Source organism: Alnus glutinosa, chromosome 3 (genome assembly GCF_958979055.1).
Source record: "Alnus glutinosa chromosome 3, dhAlnGlut1.1, whole genome shotgun sequence".
Classification (NCBI taxonomy): domain Eukaryota; kingdom Viridiplantae; phylum Streptophyta; class Magnoliopsida; order Fagales; family Betulaceae; genus Alnus; species Alnus glutinosa.
Genome location: NC_084888.1, coordinates 3,544,820 through 3,563,194, shown reverse-complemented (window position 1 = coordinate 3,563,194; position 18,375 = coordinate 3,544,820). Strand labels below are relative to the sequence as shown.

General features: G+C 35.3%; 2 protein-coding genes across 2 annotated transcripts; both read right to left on the bottom strand.

The window, feature by feature from the left end:
* Positions 1 to 1,650: 1,650 nt before the first annotated feature.
* On the bottom strand, positions 1,651 to 5,255 carry LOC133863028 (probable protein phosphatase 2C 63). The gene is made up of 4 exons (XM_062298995.1): positions 4,797 to 5,255; positions 4,074 to 4,450; positions 2,407 to 2,643; positions 1,651 to 2,254 (listed from the first exon to the last, which is right to left on the bottom strand). The coding sequence occupies exons 1-4, from the start codon at positions 5,053 to 5,055 to the stop codon at positions 1,982 to 1,984; spliced, it is 1,146 nt and encodes a 381-aa protein (XP_062154979.1). The 5' UTR covers positions 5,056 to 5,255; the 3' UTR covers positions 1,651 to 1,981.
* Positions 5,256 to 15,877: 10,622 nt separating this feature from the next.
* On the bottom strand, positions 15,878 to 16,957 carry LOC133862639 (uncharacterized). The gene has a single exon (XM_062298489.1). The coding sequence runs from the start codon at positions 16,955 to 16,957 to the stop codon at positions 15,878 to 15,880; it is 1,080 nt and encodes a 359-aa protein (XP_062154473.1).
* Positions 16,958 to 18,375: the final 1,418 nt, after the last annotated feature.

Sequence of the window (18,375 nt, the reverse complement as noted above, 5' to 3'; positions counted from 1 at the left end):
ATTAACATGTGATTCTCACATGTTTTTTTAATAGCATTAATAAAAAAAAAATCTTTTTTACATGTTTAAAGTACACATATCACTCTTATATGTGAGTTATATAAAATTTAAATTTATGTCCTTATTTTACTATTCATATTGGAAATGACAAAAATTCTTCTCATAATCTTTTAATTTTTTTTAAAAATCAGTTTTCCTGTATGTCTTTTTTTTAAAAAAAAAAAAAAAAAAAAAAAAAAAAAAAAAAAAAAAACCTTTAGAGGGGTTTTGTTTTGTTTTTATTTTATTTTTAACAAAAATAGGACATTGCAACCCCAATGATAGTTTACGGCGGACATATCCTCTGGTTTTTGGCCTTACAACAGATAAGGACATGAATTTTTAATTTTGACGATAAATGATTTGAGTTTTGATAAATAGATTACTCCATCAATTTTTTTTTTTCATCCAATTTTTATATGTCTAAGTGAACATCCTCCCCATATGCTAGGGTAGAGCTCCACCCACTCACCTCTATAGAGAAAGGGATCAACATTCTCTTCAATTATTTGTCCGAATTTAAAATAATTTGAACAGATGATTGTGAAAGATCATTTATGAAATCTACATGACTAAATAAAAATTGGAATGCCTAATCATTTATCCGGTCAGATGGGTCTCATAAATAGTTTCTCACAATCACCTGCTCAAATTCTCTCAAATTCAAACAAATAATTTAAAGTAGAGTTTCAAATTTCACTTTTGTAAATGGCGTATCTTATAGTCCCCTCATATTCTTAATTATCAAAATTAAAAATCCAAATTTTTTTTTTAATTTTTTTTTTGAACGTAAAAATCCAAATTCTTGTTTGTTACATGGTCAAACTTTGGGAGGTACGACTTATGAGGCAATTTTTCTTTAGAAAGCACGAGATAGTCTATAACTCTATGGCCACGGTAGGCCATGGGTTGTTGGGAGCCTGCAGCAGTATTTAAATGGCTCGTTTGGCAATCCCTTTCTCTTTAAGGAGGAGGGAATTTTTTATTTTATTTTATTTTATTTTTTAAGTAGGTGATTAATATGATATAAAGTAAAAATAATTTATATAAAAAAGTGAGAAAAAAAAATTTGTATTAAAGTGATTTTTTTTTAAATAATAATAAATTTTTTTTAATATAATATAAAAAGTTAAAAATGTTTTGAAATTAATTTTTTTTTTTTTAAGAAGTAAAAAGGAGGAAAGAGGAATGCCAAAAGTTTTTGAGTTTTTGACCTCAAAAGTCCATATGCATTTTTTTTTTTTTTTTCCTTCTTTCTTTTTAGAGAATTTTGCTGTCAACAAGATAATAATATGGAACAACGCGGAGAAAAAATGGTTTAGGACTTGCAAGTCTATTAAATTCACAGTTAAAATTTGTTACTGTTGAAACGGACATAATTCTGAGTTCTGACGTCTTTAGAGGATTCAAAAATTCCATAGTTTTGTCATTCAATCAAATCAAAGTTACTGGAAAGACTTCACGCAAGAACATTGACTAAGACTTGCATTCAGAAAGACTTCTGCGTATTGACCAGGACTTGCTAAACGAACAAAAAAAAAACCAGAAAGAGCTGAGCTCTTGCACTTGCGTTGCTTCTGAACTGAAGAGCAGAATCACTAGGCATATATCTGTAAAAATTTAAGGCCTTTTCAATTCATCATGCACTTCATCTTAACTTAAAAATCCAGTAAACATTGTATAGGGAAAAAGAACAACTATATACAAGAAAATATCCCAATAGGGCCAAAACAAAGGGGCGCAAAATGAGGCCAAAATCCAAGCTGGGAAGTCAGCAGCAGCTTCAATTTGATAACCTTCGTTCACAATATTATGTACAAACTCTCCCGTCGCATAAATCCTGAGACCGTATCCTGGCTTCCAGCCAGATTGCACCTTTCTATATAACTACTTGTACATACAGAACATAATATATTATTGTTGCTATGGTTCGCTTAGCGGCTTAGGAGATGGAATGAAGTGGGACCTCTGGGTCATCCACATCCGCATTTAGGGAGAAGATGTCTACAGGAGCATTAGTGCAGTTAGAGAGGCTTTGATCCTTGAGTCCATTTGGAGAACCTCGTGAATGATCCAGATATACAACAATGACGGTAATATCATCGTGAAAATGACGCCTTACCCCCTTTTCGATTCTCTGTATGTCTTCATATCTCATTTCTCTTTTTCTTGCAGCCTCATGAAGGGCAGTTCTCACCAACCTCTTTGCTATTCCCTGCAACAGAATTTTGGCAGCTTTTAATATCTTTCTATATAACATAACAAGTTAGAAAAAATGGAGATCCACGAACTCTGTGTTGTAACAGTAAAAAGCAGAAATATGTATTGATAATAAGAGAGCACAAATACAATTTGGGAGGCACTTACAACTCTCGGGTTTTTGAAGACAATTTCAACAGCTGCTTCATCGCTTAAATGCTCCCAGAGACCATCCGATGCAAATATCAAAAACATGTCATGTGGTTTTAGCTTCCGATACACTATTGAGGGTTCTGCTGTCATTACAGGCCTTTTTAAAGGAATGGGTAACCCAAATTGATGGAAAAAAGGATCTCTGTTAAACTCAGGCTTCTTCAGATAGACATCTCCAATTGATCTTGAGACCTATAAAGGGAAAACATAAATTTAAGGACTTTCCAGCATAACAAGCTTAGGATCACATATACAGAATTCATTACCAAGAGATAAGGAGGCAGCTATCAAGGTAAATCCACAAACAGCTATAAGAAGTGCTTCTTAAAAACATTCAATTTTGCACTATCACTCCAACTAATTAAAGTCTTATCAAAATGGTGCTGAAATACATAAATTAAACCATTTAAGTATGATTTCGCTTATGGCCAGAAACCTAATGTTTTAGCTCTCAATTGCTAACAAAATTTAAAAGCCTACTCTGATCACATATAGATAAATGTCCCTACGTGATAATGACCAATTTCAGAATACAATGGTTTTTGGGTCATCAGGTGCATCCCATGAGTCATGGCTTTAAGTTGTCATACTTGATCTTAGCTGTCTGAAAGAGAGGTCAAAAAGCAAGAACATGTGAAGATAGCCGGATATATTCCACCCACATCAGAAAGTTTGACTAGCAAGGATAACACAAGATAAGGACTTCCACATTTTATTCAAGCCCCTTGGAAATAATTACTTTAAGAATCTATATGCCCAAAGAGTTGTGTTTCACATGATACACCTAATAAGAGCAAAATCAAATTTTTAAAAGACAAATACATCTCCATGGTCTGTCATTGATCTCAAACAAGACATTTAGCATTCTTTTCTAGTGCCCTCTTTAAAAAGTTCAGCATCAACTTAAAAACATTCAATTTTGCAAAAAGAAAGTGGATAAAAAAATATCATTGTCTTATTCTTATCATATTATCTGTGCCAGGTGTTACCAAAGCAGGAAACAATAGGTTAAAGGGCATCTCCTCGCCATATAACTCATTGCGTCAAAATCACAAAGCGCATTATCTATTTCCATATGCCTATGAGAGTCTAACCAATAAAATTGCAAGAAAGATGAAAGTGTCTTATGTTTTATATAAAAGCACTAAAACTGGCTGCAAGGCAACAGCCTACAGGCTTAATCCAAAAGTGAGATGACCATAAAATACCCAAGAATAGCATAAGCAGATGTCCTTTATATTTGTATGAATCTCCAACTCCAGGATTACTTGTACCACACAGCTTCACATTTTTCTTAATGGCAGCTGGAAAAAAGCATACCGAATTCTGATACACCACTTAAAGCAAACCAAGAATTCAAATCAGAAAGAACTTGTCATTCAAACTTCCAAAAAATGCAAATCTCTAGTTGAGCTGTCCAACAGAGCACATACTGGCGAAAAGGACTGTCCTAAACACTAAAAGATCATCTTAGATATCAAAGCTAATTTCAATCAGACCCATTAGAGCCACATATAAACATATCAACTTGCAGAAAGAAAAACTTGAGATATCAAAGCTAATTTCAATCAGACCCATCGTAGAGATACAAAGCAGAAAGAAGACAAAGCCACGATTCTGACCTGAATAATGCCCTTGATTCGCCAAACTCCATGGGTATACACCACAATGTGTGAATCATCGGGGTGAAGTGCCTTGACTTCTTTCCTCACCTCCTCCACTCCAACATTATGATCAGTAGATAACCGCTCCGCCACCACCGGACTATTTGTCCGTCCTTCTGACTCTCGGCGGCCTAGAACCGCCCTCGAGTCCCCCAGATTAGCCACATACAAAACATCATTTGAAATTGCCCCAAGAAGACAACATGAACCCACCGAAGCAATCTGCGGCCGAGCAGGCCACGATCGCTTCACCACGTGTAAGAATCCCTCTTCTGTGGCATCAAATGCCTTCTTGATAACATCCTCTGACAATCCACCCTGTTCTGTTGCAAACTCTGAGGGTAACCAATAAAAAAAGAGAGAGAAACAATTTTAAATTCTTAAAATGAATAAAAGTAGCTAATTTATCTTGGGCAATTGCGATTACAAATATGATGGTTTAAAAATAGCCCTCTATTTGATTGCTGGAAATTAAGAACTGACAGAACCCACCCACCTCAGCTAAAGCAAAATTGTAATGTTAGAGGTTCTCAAGTCCCAGATGATCAAACCCAAGATTCAAACTTCGATTTTCTTTCATTTTCTAACATATCCATAGCAGGCAAACAGGGAGTATATTTTGCAATTGAAATTGAAATACCGTATCAAAGCAGAGAAACTAAGACGGGTTAGTAAACTTACTGTGAAGGAAAGGGACGAGGTGGTGGGTGATGAAGCGAGAAGCTTCGGGGCCGCCATGGCCGTCGTAGACACCGATGTACGTGGCGGAAGGAGAGGTGAACACCTGTCCCTGGTCTTCGAGGTACGAGTTGGCTTGCACCACCGCGATCGAGTAGTCCCCCAACGCGTGAGGCTTCAGGTCCAAGTCCCATAGAAGCTCATCCCCTTTCCGTCCCCATCCAAAGCAACTCTCCAGTGGCCTCCAGCACTGCTCCAACATCTCTCTCTCTCTCTCTCTCTCGCTCGCTCGCTCTATGTGTGCGACTCTTTTGGTTTCTGGGTTATGGAAATGAGTTCGGTTCGGGCCTTTGATTCCTGAAAATTGGTTGGAAAAGACGTGGGTTTGGTGGGTGACGAGCTTTGAATAAAGAAAAGGGGTTGAAGAAAGAAACGTGGGAATGCCGCGCTAAAGAAGAGAGAGAGAGAGAGAGAGAGAGAGAGATATTTTCCGGGAAAGAATAAAAGGTGCGTGCTTCGAGGGTCTTAGGTGGAGGACCAAAGACTATGAGACTTAACTGTTTGGTCTAACTTTGTGGTGGGACAGACAGACTCTCTGTGTGTGCGCGTGTGTGGACAAACCGACGGCTCAAAGTGAAGGGGTATTCCAAGGTGGCGTCGATGTGGAGACACAGAGGAAAACCTATCCACTGCTTTGTCAGATAGGTGGAGTCTTTTACTTTTAGTCCTTGACCCTGAATTTGCGAATTTGAAAATTTTCAAATCTCTTTTCCTTTTTTTTTTTTTTTTCTTTTTTTTTTTTTTAGTAATAATTTATTACCACCTAAATGTATAATTTTTCACTACCTTATCTCTATGGTAAAGGTGGTCATTCACCTTAATTCATTTTTAAAAAATAAAAAAACTCAAAAAGTAGTGGGGGACCACATTACCACATAGACAAGGTGGTGAAAAATTATATCTTTGGGTAGTATTAAAAGATGTGGAAGTTTGCTAGTTTGGCAAAACTATTTTTATTCTCTTTTTATTTTTTTTTCACTTTTTTCAAAAATATCAAATAAAAAACATTCTAACTTTTTTACACTTTTTATATCACATTAATAAATTTTTATTATTATTCAAATAAAAAAATTCACTACAAAACAAAACTTTTTTACTTTTTTATAAAACATTCTCAATTTTTATTTTACATCAATAACTTTTTATTACTATTCAAAAAAATATTCCACTACACAACTACTTACCAAACAAGCTCAATAATTCCTGAAACGGTTAAATAAAAAATTTAATTAATTACATATTTTTAATTATTTAATTAGTTATACACCATCACATTAATTTGTAAGCAAATCATGTCAAAAAATAAAAATAAAAAATAAAAATTTGTAAGCAAATATTTTTCTTTTTTTTAAAAAAAATATCCTATTAGCATTTGTCATTTGTATTAGGGCTACTGAAGCGGTTAAGCCCTTGAATTCTATACATTTATTATTTGATTCACTAAATTAAATATAAGATTTAGCGTAACTTCATCGAGAAGGATCCTCTCCAGATCCAATTATCTAAGTTATTGAATTTAAAATGGCCATAAACTTTTTAAAAAGTTGGAGAGGCCATAGCTAGATTATAGAATTTTGGCCGTATTGCAGTAGAAATTAGAGGATCCAAATGTCAGAGGCAGAAGAAGAATATACCAGAATTTAGATGGTGACACGAACCAACCTACGAGTGAAAATACTCTGCTCCGTTTGGTAAATATTTTTAGAAGTAATTTTTTTTTTAATAGTAATAAAATGTGATTGATATAATTTAAAATTAAAAAAAAAAAAGAGTTCTCTAATTTTTTGTATAGAAAAGTAAAAATATTTTGCTTTTTAGTGTTTTTTTTTTTTTATTTGAATACAAATAAAAAATTATTAATATGATATAAAAAGTTTTTAAAAAAATGAAAATGTTTTAAAGTTTTTTTTTCTTTTTTAAAAAAATGAAAATAAAGGAAAAAGTGAAATTGTTTATCAAACGCGTTCCCTCATATCTTCAACATGCGATAGGGGCATATTCACACGTGTTTAAAAAAAATGTTGACTTTTAGAACTTTATATCGTCGATAAGTGAAGCGTGTTTTCACTTGAACCCGTTCCTATCAATATGTACAAAACGAGGTAAAAGAAAATATGAAGATTGGAGAGCAAAGGCTATATTTGTTTATAGGATATGATAGAAAAACTTCACAAGCACAAGATGAGCACTCCTATCATAATGTGTCTTGTGGGAGTATCTATGTTATGCACAAGAAATTCAAGAATCACTTTCCCTCATCAGTTATTTATTCTTTAACAATTAATTGTCTTAGGTTGAATTCATAGTATCATATCATCACACTTAATGAGATTGTGATGGAGTATATATATAGCATTACGGTTACTCTATACATTTTTCTTTTTTTGATTTTTTAAATAATAAATCACCTTCTATCTTTTCAAAAGTTAAGCTCATGTGATTACGTGACCATCTTAAGAAAAGAAGGGGTGGTAATGCCTGTGATCATGGTGGTTGTGTTGGTTAGAATAGCTGTGTACCCCCATCCCAATTAGTGTGGCGGCGCGGTCACCCAAAGTTATCTCTACTATTAGTTAATGACTAAGTTAAAAATTAGGTTCTTTAAAATCATAGATTCATAGATATAATCGCCTTCTTCTTTTTCTTTTCTTTTTTTTTTTTTTTTTTTTTTTAATCTTTTTTTAATACGTTCGCATTCTTCAAATCCATTGGTTTTACCAAAGGCTAGATGGGTGTCTTAATTTAAAGAGCTAGGCATAAGTTGTTCAAAAAAAAAAAAAAAAAAAAGAGCTAGGCATAAGGCCCCATAGAATGATTGGCTCAATTTGTTATAGCTTTTGTTTGAAAAAAGAAAAAAATGTTCTAATACAATATAAAAGTAAATATAATTTTGAATGTTTTGTAAGTATTTTTTTTTGGTCATTCATTAATGCTATTGTTTTTTTTTAAAAAAAGTTTAACAAACAAGGCCAATTTCTTATAATTTTCCTGTCATGTGTCACGAGCTAGGACTAAACTTATTTCCAAATGAAAAATGCCAGAGCTTTTTTTAGTGTATTTTTAGGGTCATTCTATACTGATATAACACCCTATTTTTAATAAAGAAAAACTATGGCTTTATTTTCTCTCTTTCCTATTTTTATTAAAAAATACATTGTGCCATGTCAGCATAGAATGACCCAAATAAAGAAGCTTTAACATTCATCTTTCTAAATATATATTTGATGCGTAAATTAGGGGAGAAAAAACATTATATCAATGACTCTCAAATATAAAAGCCCTGCAGATCGATTATGTTACTTATTTTTAAGTTAATTATAACACATTTGTGTCCCGACTGCTTCACAATCTACAATAATTTTGATGTTACAAAAAAGAAAAATTGATAAAGAGAAGGCTAAAAAGAAACTTAATTTCTTGAGAAAAATACAACTAGGAACTGCATGCAGGTTTGATTATAACTGCTAGTATTTCAGTCGGCAAATGCTTTCTCTTATAAGTAATTGAATAAACGATAAGAATCAATTCCTTGCGGTTGGGTGTTAGCCTTAGGGTCCCTATCTATTTTGATTAAAATTCATGAAGCTGAAAAAGATGCCTGCCAAATTTCAATATTATATATATAAAAAAATATATAAAAAATTTCCTGTCACGTTGTTAGCAAATAACGACAAATGCTTGTAATTTCCCAGAATTGTTAGACAAATAAAGCCAAATCAATACGAGTAGGCAATAGTACCTACAGGTCGTGGAAAAGAGTAGAAAAATAGGGCATCCCATTAATTTCAACAACGTTTGACTTTGACTTGGTATTCTTTAAGACTTTCAACTTCTTGACTAGGTCCGGAAATTTAGAATTCTTTAACTTAAAAAATGGGGAAATGCTAAATCCACAGCCTGGTTGCGTGACTTGCGTCCGCCAATTTATTGTCTAAATTGACGGAACAAAACAGATCTCGTTCTCGAACCAATTTTAGATTTAGATCGACTCAATTGTGAGAAAATTACAGATAACCTCCGTAGACTATTATTTTATGGTTGAAGTTCTTCCAAATTATTAAATTCTCACCATTTCAAATGAAATGGAAAAGAGTCAATCCCTTATAAAATGTCCCCCCTAATGTCTAATAAAATTATTAATTTTTTTTTAAAAAAATAAAATAAAATCTAAAATAATAATAAAAAAGTTATAAAAAAAACAAAAACAAAAAATTATAACTGGTTTTTCTTATCTTCTCTTTTTTTTTTTTTTAAAAAAAAAAAAATGTTTTTATAATTTTCAGTTTATTTTTTATTTTTTATTTTTATAATTTTCTTTTAAAAAAAATATTTTTTTTCCCTCCAAATTAATAAAGACATTTTTGCCTTTTTGATACAAATTTATGATCATTTTTGTATTTTTGTTAGTCTTAGGGGTGACATTGGCATTTTTTAGAAGTTTAAGAGAGGAATATTGACACAATTGATAGTTTGGGAATACATTAACAATTGAGTAGTAGTTTAAGGGAGATATTGGTACTTTTCCCCTCAATTTTTAATTTTTTTTTTTTGTCTGAATTTTTTAAAGGGAAAAATTATATTTAGTCCTTAGGTTTTCATTTGATTTGGATTTAGTCATTGAGTTTTCAATTTTGAGAATATAGTCCTTAGGTTTTGCCCAAGGTTAAATTAGGTTCTTCTATCATTTTATCGTCAAAGTTAACGTATCGCACGTATCTCATTTAACACGTTAGTATCCTTGTTAACCCCCGAATGCAATGTAATGTTAACAAGTGCCAAATCATTCATAAAAAATAAAAATAAAAATAAATAAATAAATAAATAAATTACTGTAGGGTTGCTCTTTAAGTTATCAAATTTTGTGTTTTTTTTTGTGTTTTTTTTTTTTAAGTTTCACTGTTAGATCGATTAGTTTTTGTGTTTTTTCTTTCTTTTTCTTTTTATTTTATTTTATTTTATTTTATGAATGACTTGATACTTGCCGATATAGCATTACCTGAAAGTGTTGAAACGTGGACAAACCATTAACTTTGACATTAAAGTGATAGAATGACTTATTTTAAATTTAGGCAAAACTTAAAGATCATATTCTTTAAATTGAAAACCCAATAACTAAATTATGATCAATTGAAAACTTAAAGGGAAAATATGATTTTTCCCTTTTCTAAACTTTGGGAAGACAAAATGAGAAAAAGGAGCGTGGGCCTCCGGGTGCTGAAACATGTTTCCTGGCTTGGCTGTCTGGGGTATGAGGCCCACTTATGTAAGCACTCTTAGACAATAATTTTCTCTTTTATTCTCTGCAATTTTCAAGAGTGATTAAAAATCATATTTTATTTTACAAGTGTCTCATCTTGCTAACTTGGTAAAGATAATCCACATTAGCAAAAATAAAATAAAATAAAATAAAAATGTAATTTATAGTTTTTAACCAAACAAATCCTCTTATGACTTTGATCCTCACAGAAACGGACTGGACTCTGGAGGATAAAGTCCGTACTCGTTGATGCTTGAAAATATAATATTAGCACAGAGAAAGCGGTGATTTTGTGGGCTTAATTTGACGGCCCAACCCAGTAAAATCACAACTGCACTCAAATGAGGCCTATTTCTTTTTTTTTTTCCACGAGTGAAGGCCGAAACATTTTCACCAGCATCAACAAGTCCTATTTTTGTATTTTCCTTCCAAAGAAGTAATCACCATTGGTGTATTATCTACTACCTAGTACGCACCCAACATCATATGCTCTAATATTAAATAATATTTAAATATTCCAAAAAAAAAAAAAAAAATCAATCACTCAAAATAATGAAAAGTAAAAATGGAAATGAGCAAAAGTTCTTGGACAAATTAGTCTTCTTTGCATTGAGCTTTATTGACTTCAATGCTGAACATGCAAATTTAATATAAGTAAATGTTATTTAATAGCTTATATATAATTGTTATAGTATCTCTAATTATTATTTTATTGGATCATCTAATGCTACCCTGATTTTTGATAATCGGACAAAAGTGAAATTTGGCTTTTTAATTCTTTTGATTAATTTACCTTGTGTTAGGATTTTATTTCTGGTTAACAAAACAAAAAGTGCCTAAAAACGTAGGGTGACTGTTGTAAAAAAAATATTGTATTATAATGAAATTGTACACTTGTTTGGATATAATATCTAAAAGTACAATCCATACAGAGACGGAACGACATTAAAACTAAGGGTTCCCGAATTAAAATTTTCATAGATCTCGTAGTAATAGTTTAGGCACTATGAATCTTTGATAGATAAAAGACTTATCTTTATTGTCTTTCTTATTATCATGTTATTTTCACTATTATTAACCATTATTATGCATTTTACTGCATAGACCGTAGTGCCCAATAGTTCTGAAATAACATGTCTCATGCAAAATAACAAAATATATAGCCTTATTTCGATATGGCTTTTCCTAATATATCAAAAGCACTAGTTCAAATGTGTGGTTATGAGAAATATCAACATAAAATATCTTACAACGTTTTAAAATGTAGGGTTAAATGTGTTGGGGATAAATCCCACTCAACCCGATCCAAAGAGAAAATTCAAAAGTCAAATAGGTCCAAACAGATAAGAATAATGATAAGATAAGAATAATGATCATATCAGAGGTCTAAGAAGATATCAGATCAGAAGTCTAAGAAGATATCAGATTGGAAGTCTAAGAAGATATCAAATTAGAAGTCTAGTAAAGGATTGAAGTCCAATTAGAACTCGGACAGCAGTTCTAGATCAACAAGGAGCAGGAGTCCTAATCCAGGTTTGACTCCACCTCTATGCCTATAAATAGGCCCATACCCCAGGTATAAACGAAGACTCAATTTTATGCATAGAACATTATTTTCTCACAGAAGCTAACTTAGGCATCGGAGCGGGACCCCCGGAAGGGTCCCTAGGTTTTGTTGTTTTGCAGAGTTATTGAGAAGCGTGAAGAACATCAAAGGAACGTGCAGATTCACACCATACCGGAAACTGTACCAACAGTTTGGCGCCGTCTGTGGGAAACGATTATTCGTTCCTCATAAAAGAAAAAGAAGATCCAGCATGGTGATGAACACACGTTCCGGAAGCCAGACCAACCGACAGCCCGTGGCCCCACAGGAACCGGCTATTCAGAATAATTTGCAGCCTCCACCGAACCCTCCCCCGGGGGGTGGAGATCAAGATCGCATAGCAGCGTTGGAAGCCCAGATTGAAGACTTAAATGCAGAATTGTTACGCATGAGGACGAGACAGCCCAATCCCGAGATGAACAGGGATGAGCGTGAGGAAGAAGATCACAATAGCAACATTAATCCTCGGAGGGAGGATGACCGCCAAGGAGATCTGAGCAGAATTATTGCCGAGCTGGAGAGAAGGTGCACGGACATGGAGATGGAAAGAAAGGACAAAAGCAGATCCGTAATGGTGGACAAGCTCCTAATGGGTACAGACTCACCCTTCACCAGACGGGTGGCAGACTATCAGCTTCCCGATAAGTTTAAGGTACCCCAAATTCTAAGTTATGCAGGAGACAGAGATCCCTTGGATCACCTAGAGAATTTCAAAGCTCATCTAGACCTTCACGGGACACCCGATGAAGTAGCATGTCGGGCTTTCCCTCTTACTCTTTCGGGGAATGCCCGAGACTGGTTCAGGAAGCTGCCCCCGAATTCCGTTGATCAGTTCAAGGAATTGTCCAAGATATTCCTAACGGAGTTCTTGGCTTTCCGGACAAGGAAGAAGCCTTCGGGATATTTGCTATCATTGCACCAGCAGGGCAATGAGAGTCTTAAGGAGTTTATGGCTCGGTTCAACCGAGAGAAGGCTACGGTCGAAGATCCGACCGAGGATATGATCTTTGCTGCCATTTATCAGGGAATTTCACCCGAGGAGCCTTTGATGAAGAAGCTGATCCGGAAGCAACCGAGTACCTTGCAGGGCCTCATGGATAAGGTAGAAGAATTCATCAATCAGGAAGAGACGCTGAAGTCTATGGCCAGTTCTAGACTACCCCGAGAGACAGCCCCAGAAAAGAAAAGGAAAGAATTCAAGAAAGCTGATTGGGAAGAGCAGAGGCAGGTAAAGAAGTTCAAAGATTACAACTTTACACCTCTCAATGCCGAGATATCAGAAGTCCTCATGGAGATCAAGAGAGATCCGGCGTTTCGGGAACCGCAAAAGATACCAGGTAATCCTCCTTATAGGAATGCAGGGAAGTATTGTGATTTCCATAAACAAGCAGGTCATTACACCGAGGGGTGCGTAACCCTAAGGTTGTTAATAGAAGAATTCATAAAGAATGGCAAGCTGGTTCGGTTCTTGGGAGAAAAACGGAACCAGCAAGGAAATAACAGGCCTCGGAATCATCAGGAATATCAGCCCCGAGATCAACAGCCACGGGATTACTATCCCCGAGACCGTCCTCAGCTAGACAAGAGGCATCAGGAGAATGCTCCCCGAGATGACATAGAAAGAAGAGAGGACCGAAGAAGCAGAAGCCCACAGCATAGAGAGCCGAGGCAACAGCAGTATCTGCCCGTGATCCCATAAAAAGGATTCTCGGGAATTTCAGGCTTGCTTTTATTTTTTTATTATTTATATTTGCAAAGAACTAGATTTTTATTTTTAATTCAGACTAGACAGAAAATTCCCCAGATTTTGGGAATAAGTATTTTCAGAATAAATGAATAAAGCTGACTTAAGCATCGGAGTGTTCCCGGTCTAGGGACCAGGAACCCGTTGATGTTGTTTCTTTTGCAGGCAAAAACTCTCGGATCAGTCCTAGCCGAGAGTCTCGGATCAGTCCTAGCCGAGTACAAGAAAAAAAAAAAAACTTCTCGGATCAGTCCTAGCCGAGAAGGAGCCTCTCGGATCAGTCCTAGCCGAGAGCAAGAACAACTTCTCGGATCAGTCCTAGCCGAGAAGGAGCCTCTCGGATCAGTCCTAGCCGAGAGCAAGAAAAAACTTCTCGGATCAGTCCTAGCCGAGAAGGAGCCTCTCGGATCAGTCCTAGTCGAGAGCAAGAAAAACTTCTCGGATCAGTCCTAGCCGAGAAGGAGCCTCTCGGATCAGTCCTAGCCGAGAGCAAGAACAACTTCTCGGATCAGTCCTAGCCGAGAAAGAGCCTCTCGGATCAGTCCTAGCCGAGAGCAAGAAGAAACTTCTCGGATCAGTCCTAGCCGAGAAGGAGCCTCTCGGATCAGTCCTAGCCGAGAGCGAGAAAAAATTCTCGGATCAGTCCTAGCCGAGAAGGAGCCTCTCGGATCAGTCCTAGCCGAGAGCAAGAAAAACTTCTCGGATCAGTCCTAGCCGAGAAGGAGCCTCTCGGATCAGTCCTAGCCGAGAGCAAGAACAACTTCTCGGATCAGTCCTAGCCGAGAGCAAGAACAACTTCTCGGATCAGTCCTAGCCGAGAAGGAGCATCTCGGATCAGTCCTAGCCGAGAGCAAGAAGAAACTTCTCGGGGGGTCAGATTTAACCCTCGGGTTTTGCAGGTTTTTCAAGAGATAGGGAGAAAACCCTAAGGAAAAACAAGAAGGTAATGGGGGGTTAAGATTTAACTCTCAGGTTTTGCAGGTTAGCAGGTTTTCAGAAGGAGACAAAGATCGGGTTTCCTTAGACATGGAATTCCCATTATTCAAGCAAGCTTCGGATAAGGGAATTGGGGGGTAACTGTTGGGGATAAATCCCACTCAACCCGATCCAAAGAGAAGATTCAAAAGTCAAATAGGTCCAAACAGATAAGAATAATGATAAGATAAGAATAATGATCATATCAGAGGTCTAAGAAGATATCAGATCAGAAGTCTAAGAAGATATCAGATTGGAAGTCTAAGAAGATATCCAATTAGAAGTCTAGTAAAGGATTGAAGTCCAATTAGAACTCGGACAGCAGTTCTAGATCAACAAGGAGCAGGAGTCCTAATCCAGGTTTGACTCCACCTCTATGCCTATAAATAGGCCCATACCCCAGGTATAAACGAAGACTCAATTTTATGCATAGAACATTATTTTCTCACAGAAGCTAACTTAGGCATCGGAGCGGGACCCCCGGAAGGGTCCCTAGGTTTTGTTGTTTTGCAGAGTTATTGAGAAGCGTGAAGAACATCAAAGGAACGTGCAGATTCACACCATACCGGAAACTGTACAAACAAAATGCATTATTGATACCTATGATTTCTCTCTCTATCAAAAAGTTAATAATTTTTTTTTTTTAAAAAATAAAATAAAATTGATACTTATCTAAATTTATCAATTTGATACCTTCATTTATTTACAGTCTAAAAACTTAATGATATTTTGGCAGCGTGTACAAAAAGTCATCTAAGACCAATAATGTATTGCCACGTGTACAAAATGCCACCTCAACTGTAGCTAACTAGTGCAACTAGCTATCTTTTTTGCTAAATTAATTAGTCGGGGGGAGATGAAATTTTGCCAAACGAAATGCTCGTAAAACAAATTGCTTTTTCCTTTCTAGTACGACTTGCGCAGTTCGATCAATTTAATTTTTCAACAAACTTCTCACATTTTTCGTTCACACCGGCTTTTTCTTTCATTTTAATTAGTTCCCACTCTCTGTCTGTATGTCTCCCCCTTTGGTGTGCTCTTGTGATAGTAATGAAATGCTATTTTCCACGTTCGACACCATCCACCCATAAAGCATCAAAGCTCACACTTTAATCATGACAAGCACCACCACCAACACCGTCACCTCTGTTGAGGTGCGTCATTTCCACCCATCACGGCTACAAATCTCAATCATTAATTTACTCTACAGTCTCTACCCCTCAAACAAAAGAAAGAAAGCTAGAAAGATAAACAACCTCGTTCTTCCTCAAGAAAGGGAGAGTTCTTGATAACAGAGCCCCAAGGGCCACTGCAATATCATAATTCAATTTAAACTAAAGGCCATGACAACAACAAAAAAAAAAAAAAAGAAAGAAAGAAAGAAAGAAAGAAAAGAAGACAATAATATGAAAGTAAAGGAATACAGGCATGCGAGCATATTGTTAATGAGTCTGACCCTCTGGAGAATAGACTGCATGCGGAAGCTCCTTTAGCCATTCAGACGTTCGATGGCGTGACATGGCTTGCTTTCCCTCCTGCTGCTGCTTTTCGTCTTTCTTCTTTTTCATCTTCACCTCCAACAGTTTTTCTTTCTTGGCATGCGTTTCACTTTCACTAGTACTATTGTTCTTTCCATTACTGCTCTTGATGATGACCGCGTTTGACGAAACTGTTTCATCCAAACACTTACAACCATTCAGCAATCCTCCTATTCCTTTCTCCAAGAATCCTGGCGTTCTCTGGTTTTCTCCTCGACACCCGCTATTAATCTTAGCACTATTTTTGGCGGTGACGCTATTGCTACTACTACCCTGACTGCTGTTACGACTGACGGAACTTTTGTTAACGCTGCTGTTTCTACGACCCTTGAGGTCTTGCAATCCAATCTCAGGAGTAGGAAGCAAACCCAGCCGTAAATAGTCCCACGTGGATGAGTTCCGGATCCGGATCCCGACGCTACCTTGTTGGGTCGTGGAAACCTTGATCTGGGGTTTGGGACTTGGGCACGTAAGGAAAGTGTTTTGAAATTTTGGCTTGTAATTCGTTCGTCTGATGGTACTGCTTGAGCTATTGCTGCTTGATGAGTTGTAACTTCTAGTGCTGCTGCTTCGGCTACTATTGTTACTACCGAACCCACCCGTTGAGCGATGGTCCATGGACTCGGATCTTGATATGCACGTCCCTGTAATTTTCTGGCTTTCATGCTGGAAACGGGGTAAGCCCGTGTCTGAGCTGACTGAGAGGCGAAGCGGGAGGATTCGGCCTTGAAAGAAAACCTCATCGGCCGCGCACATTTTTGACTCCTTCAAAAGAGAGCCATCCCTTGAGCTGAAATCGAACTGATCTTCCTGGTTTTGAATGGCCAGATTAGCATCTTCTTTTCTTGATTGGTCGTCTTCTTTGGTCAAACAGTTAATGACCGGTAGATCACAGAATGATAAATCTTCATCTTCTTCCGATACCTCTTGCGCTAAGTTGTCGTTAGAATGTTCCCATCTGTCCTTCGCACAGTTTCTTGCCATCTCCAATGGTACTAGAAGATAATGTTTTGTTAAAAAACTGTTTTGAGTCTCCTATGAAGATAAAAAGAAGAAAGAGGGTAAGATTTATAGAAAGAAGAAGGTATTTCATTAGGAGAGAGAGATGGGGGGAGACATGTGGAACATAAAGTAAAGAAACGATGAAAAGCAAGGAAAGGGTAAGAATGGATATATTACTAGCTTGGTGCAAACAAAGTGAAAGAATCGCCTATTAAATTGTTTAATTTTCTAATTTTAAAACAATAAATATTATAATTATTTTGATATTTCGAAAATATGTTGCTGTAAGAATAATTTTTGAAAAAATAATACTAAATATCATATTTTTATCTTACAATTAATTATTTAACAATGTTGACATAATCCTCCAAATTAAACTTTTTTAACCAGAATTAATAAAAAAAAAATTAGTTGAGAATGCTACCTAAGTCATTTTTATTTTTTTGAAGGGAATGCCATATATATATATATATATATATATATATATATATATATATATATATATATATATATATATATATATATTTTTAAAAAAAAATAAAATTTGGTGGTTATTTTAACATTTATCTTTTTTTTTTTAAAAAAAAAAAAAAAAAAAAAAACTTGTATAAATTTTGAAAGCGGAAACACGATGATTGTTGTGGCAGACGTAAAGTGGGTTTCGGCATGCCCAAGCAGGGTAATGATAATTATAGTATTTAAATTAAAATGCTACGTACTTTATGGTTGAAATTTGAATAGTTCCGAAAAAAGACCAATGACATAATGTAACATCAGCTTTTGCATGTTAGTGGCCGAAAAAAAGGTATAGAAAGGGAGGGACGAGAGAAAAAGACATCTGCAGTTCATTTATTGTATGCCGCCTCTCTCCTTTCTACCTTCACCTTATTCTTACTTAATTTTCGATTTTTTTTTTAAAAAAAATAAAAAAAAATAAAATAAAAATTATTTATGTGATTTATAACTCTGTTCGATATATAGGCTTACTTTCATATCACAGATTTTTTAGATTTTGTGGCGTATGAATGTCTGCATATGAAGATTAAACGTTTTGTCATGGACGACTTGTGACGGAATGGGATTCAAGGGTCCCTCTTTACCTTTCTGAAAGAAGGAAATTAAGCCGCCTTACTCATAGGATACACCTGGCATGAATGTGATCGATTGACTCCTTGCTTATCTATACAGTTATAATTAATCTCATCACTCTCTTAGTGTAAAATTTTTAATCAATCAGTACATTAGACACCAGAATTATATTAGAATATTAATTAAATAATTAAATGATTAAATATTATCAAGATCGAATAAGAAGTTGAGTTTGAAACTCTACAATTTACTTTAATTTTAATTAAATATTGAGTTTTTTTCTACAAATGTTTAATTTTTTTAGATAATAT

What these genes read in the sequence shown, in the direction of transcription:
- LOC133863028 (XM_062298995.1), bottom strand. Translation starts at nt 5,055, where the DNA reads ATGTTGGAGCAGTGCTGGAGGCCACTGGAGAGTTGCTTTGGATGGGGA. An exon ending in CCTCGTCCCTTTCCTTCACA is followed by an intron (nt 4,451 to 4,796) that starts GTAAGTTTACTA and finishes GGTTACCCTCAG; the next exon opens with AGTTTGCAACAGAACAGGGT. An exon ending in GAATCAAGGGCATTATTCAG is followed by an intron (nt 2,644 to 4,073) that starts GTCAGAATCGTG and finishes TTCCCTTTATAG; the next exon opens with GTCTCAAGATCAATTGGAGA.
- LOC133862639 (XM_062298489.1), bottom strand. Translation starts at nt 16,957, where the DNA reads ATGGCAAGAAACTGTGCGAAGGACAGATGGGAACATTCTAACGACAAC.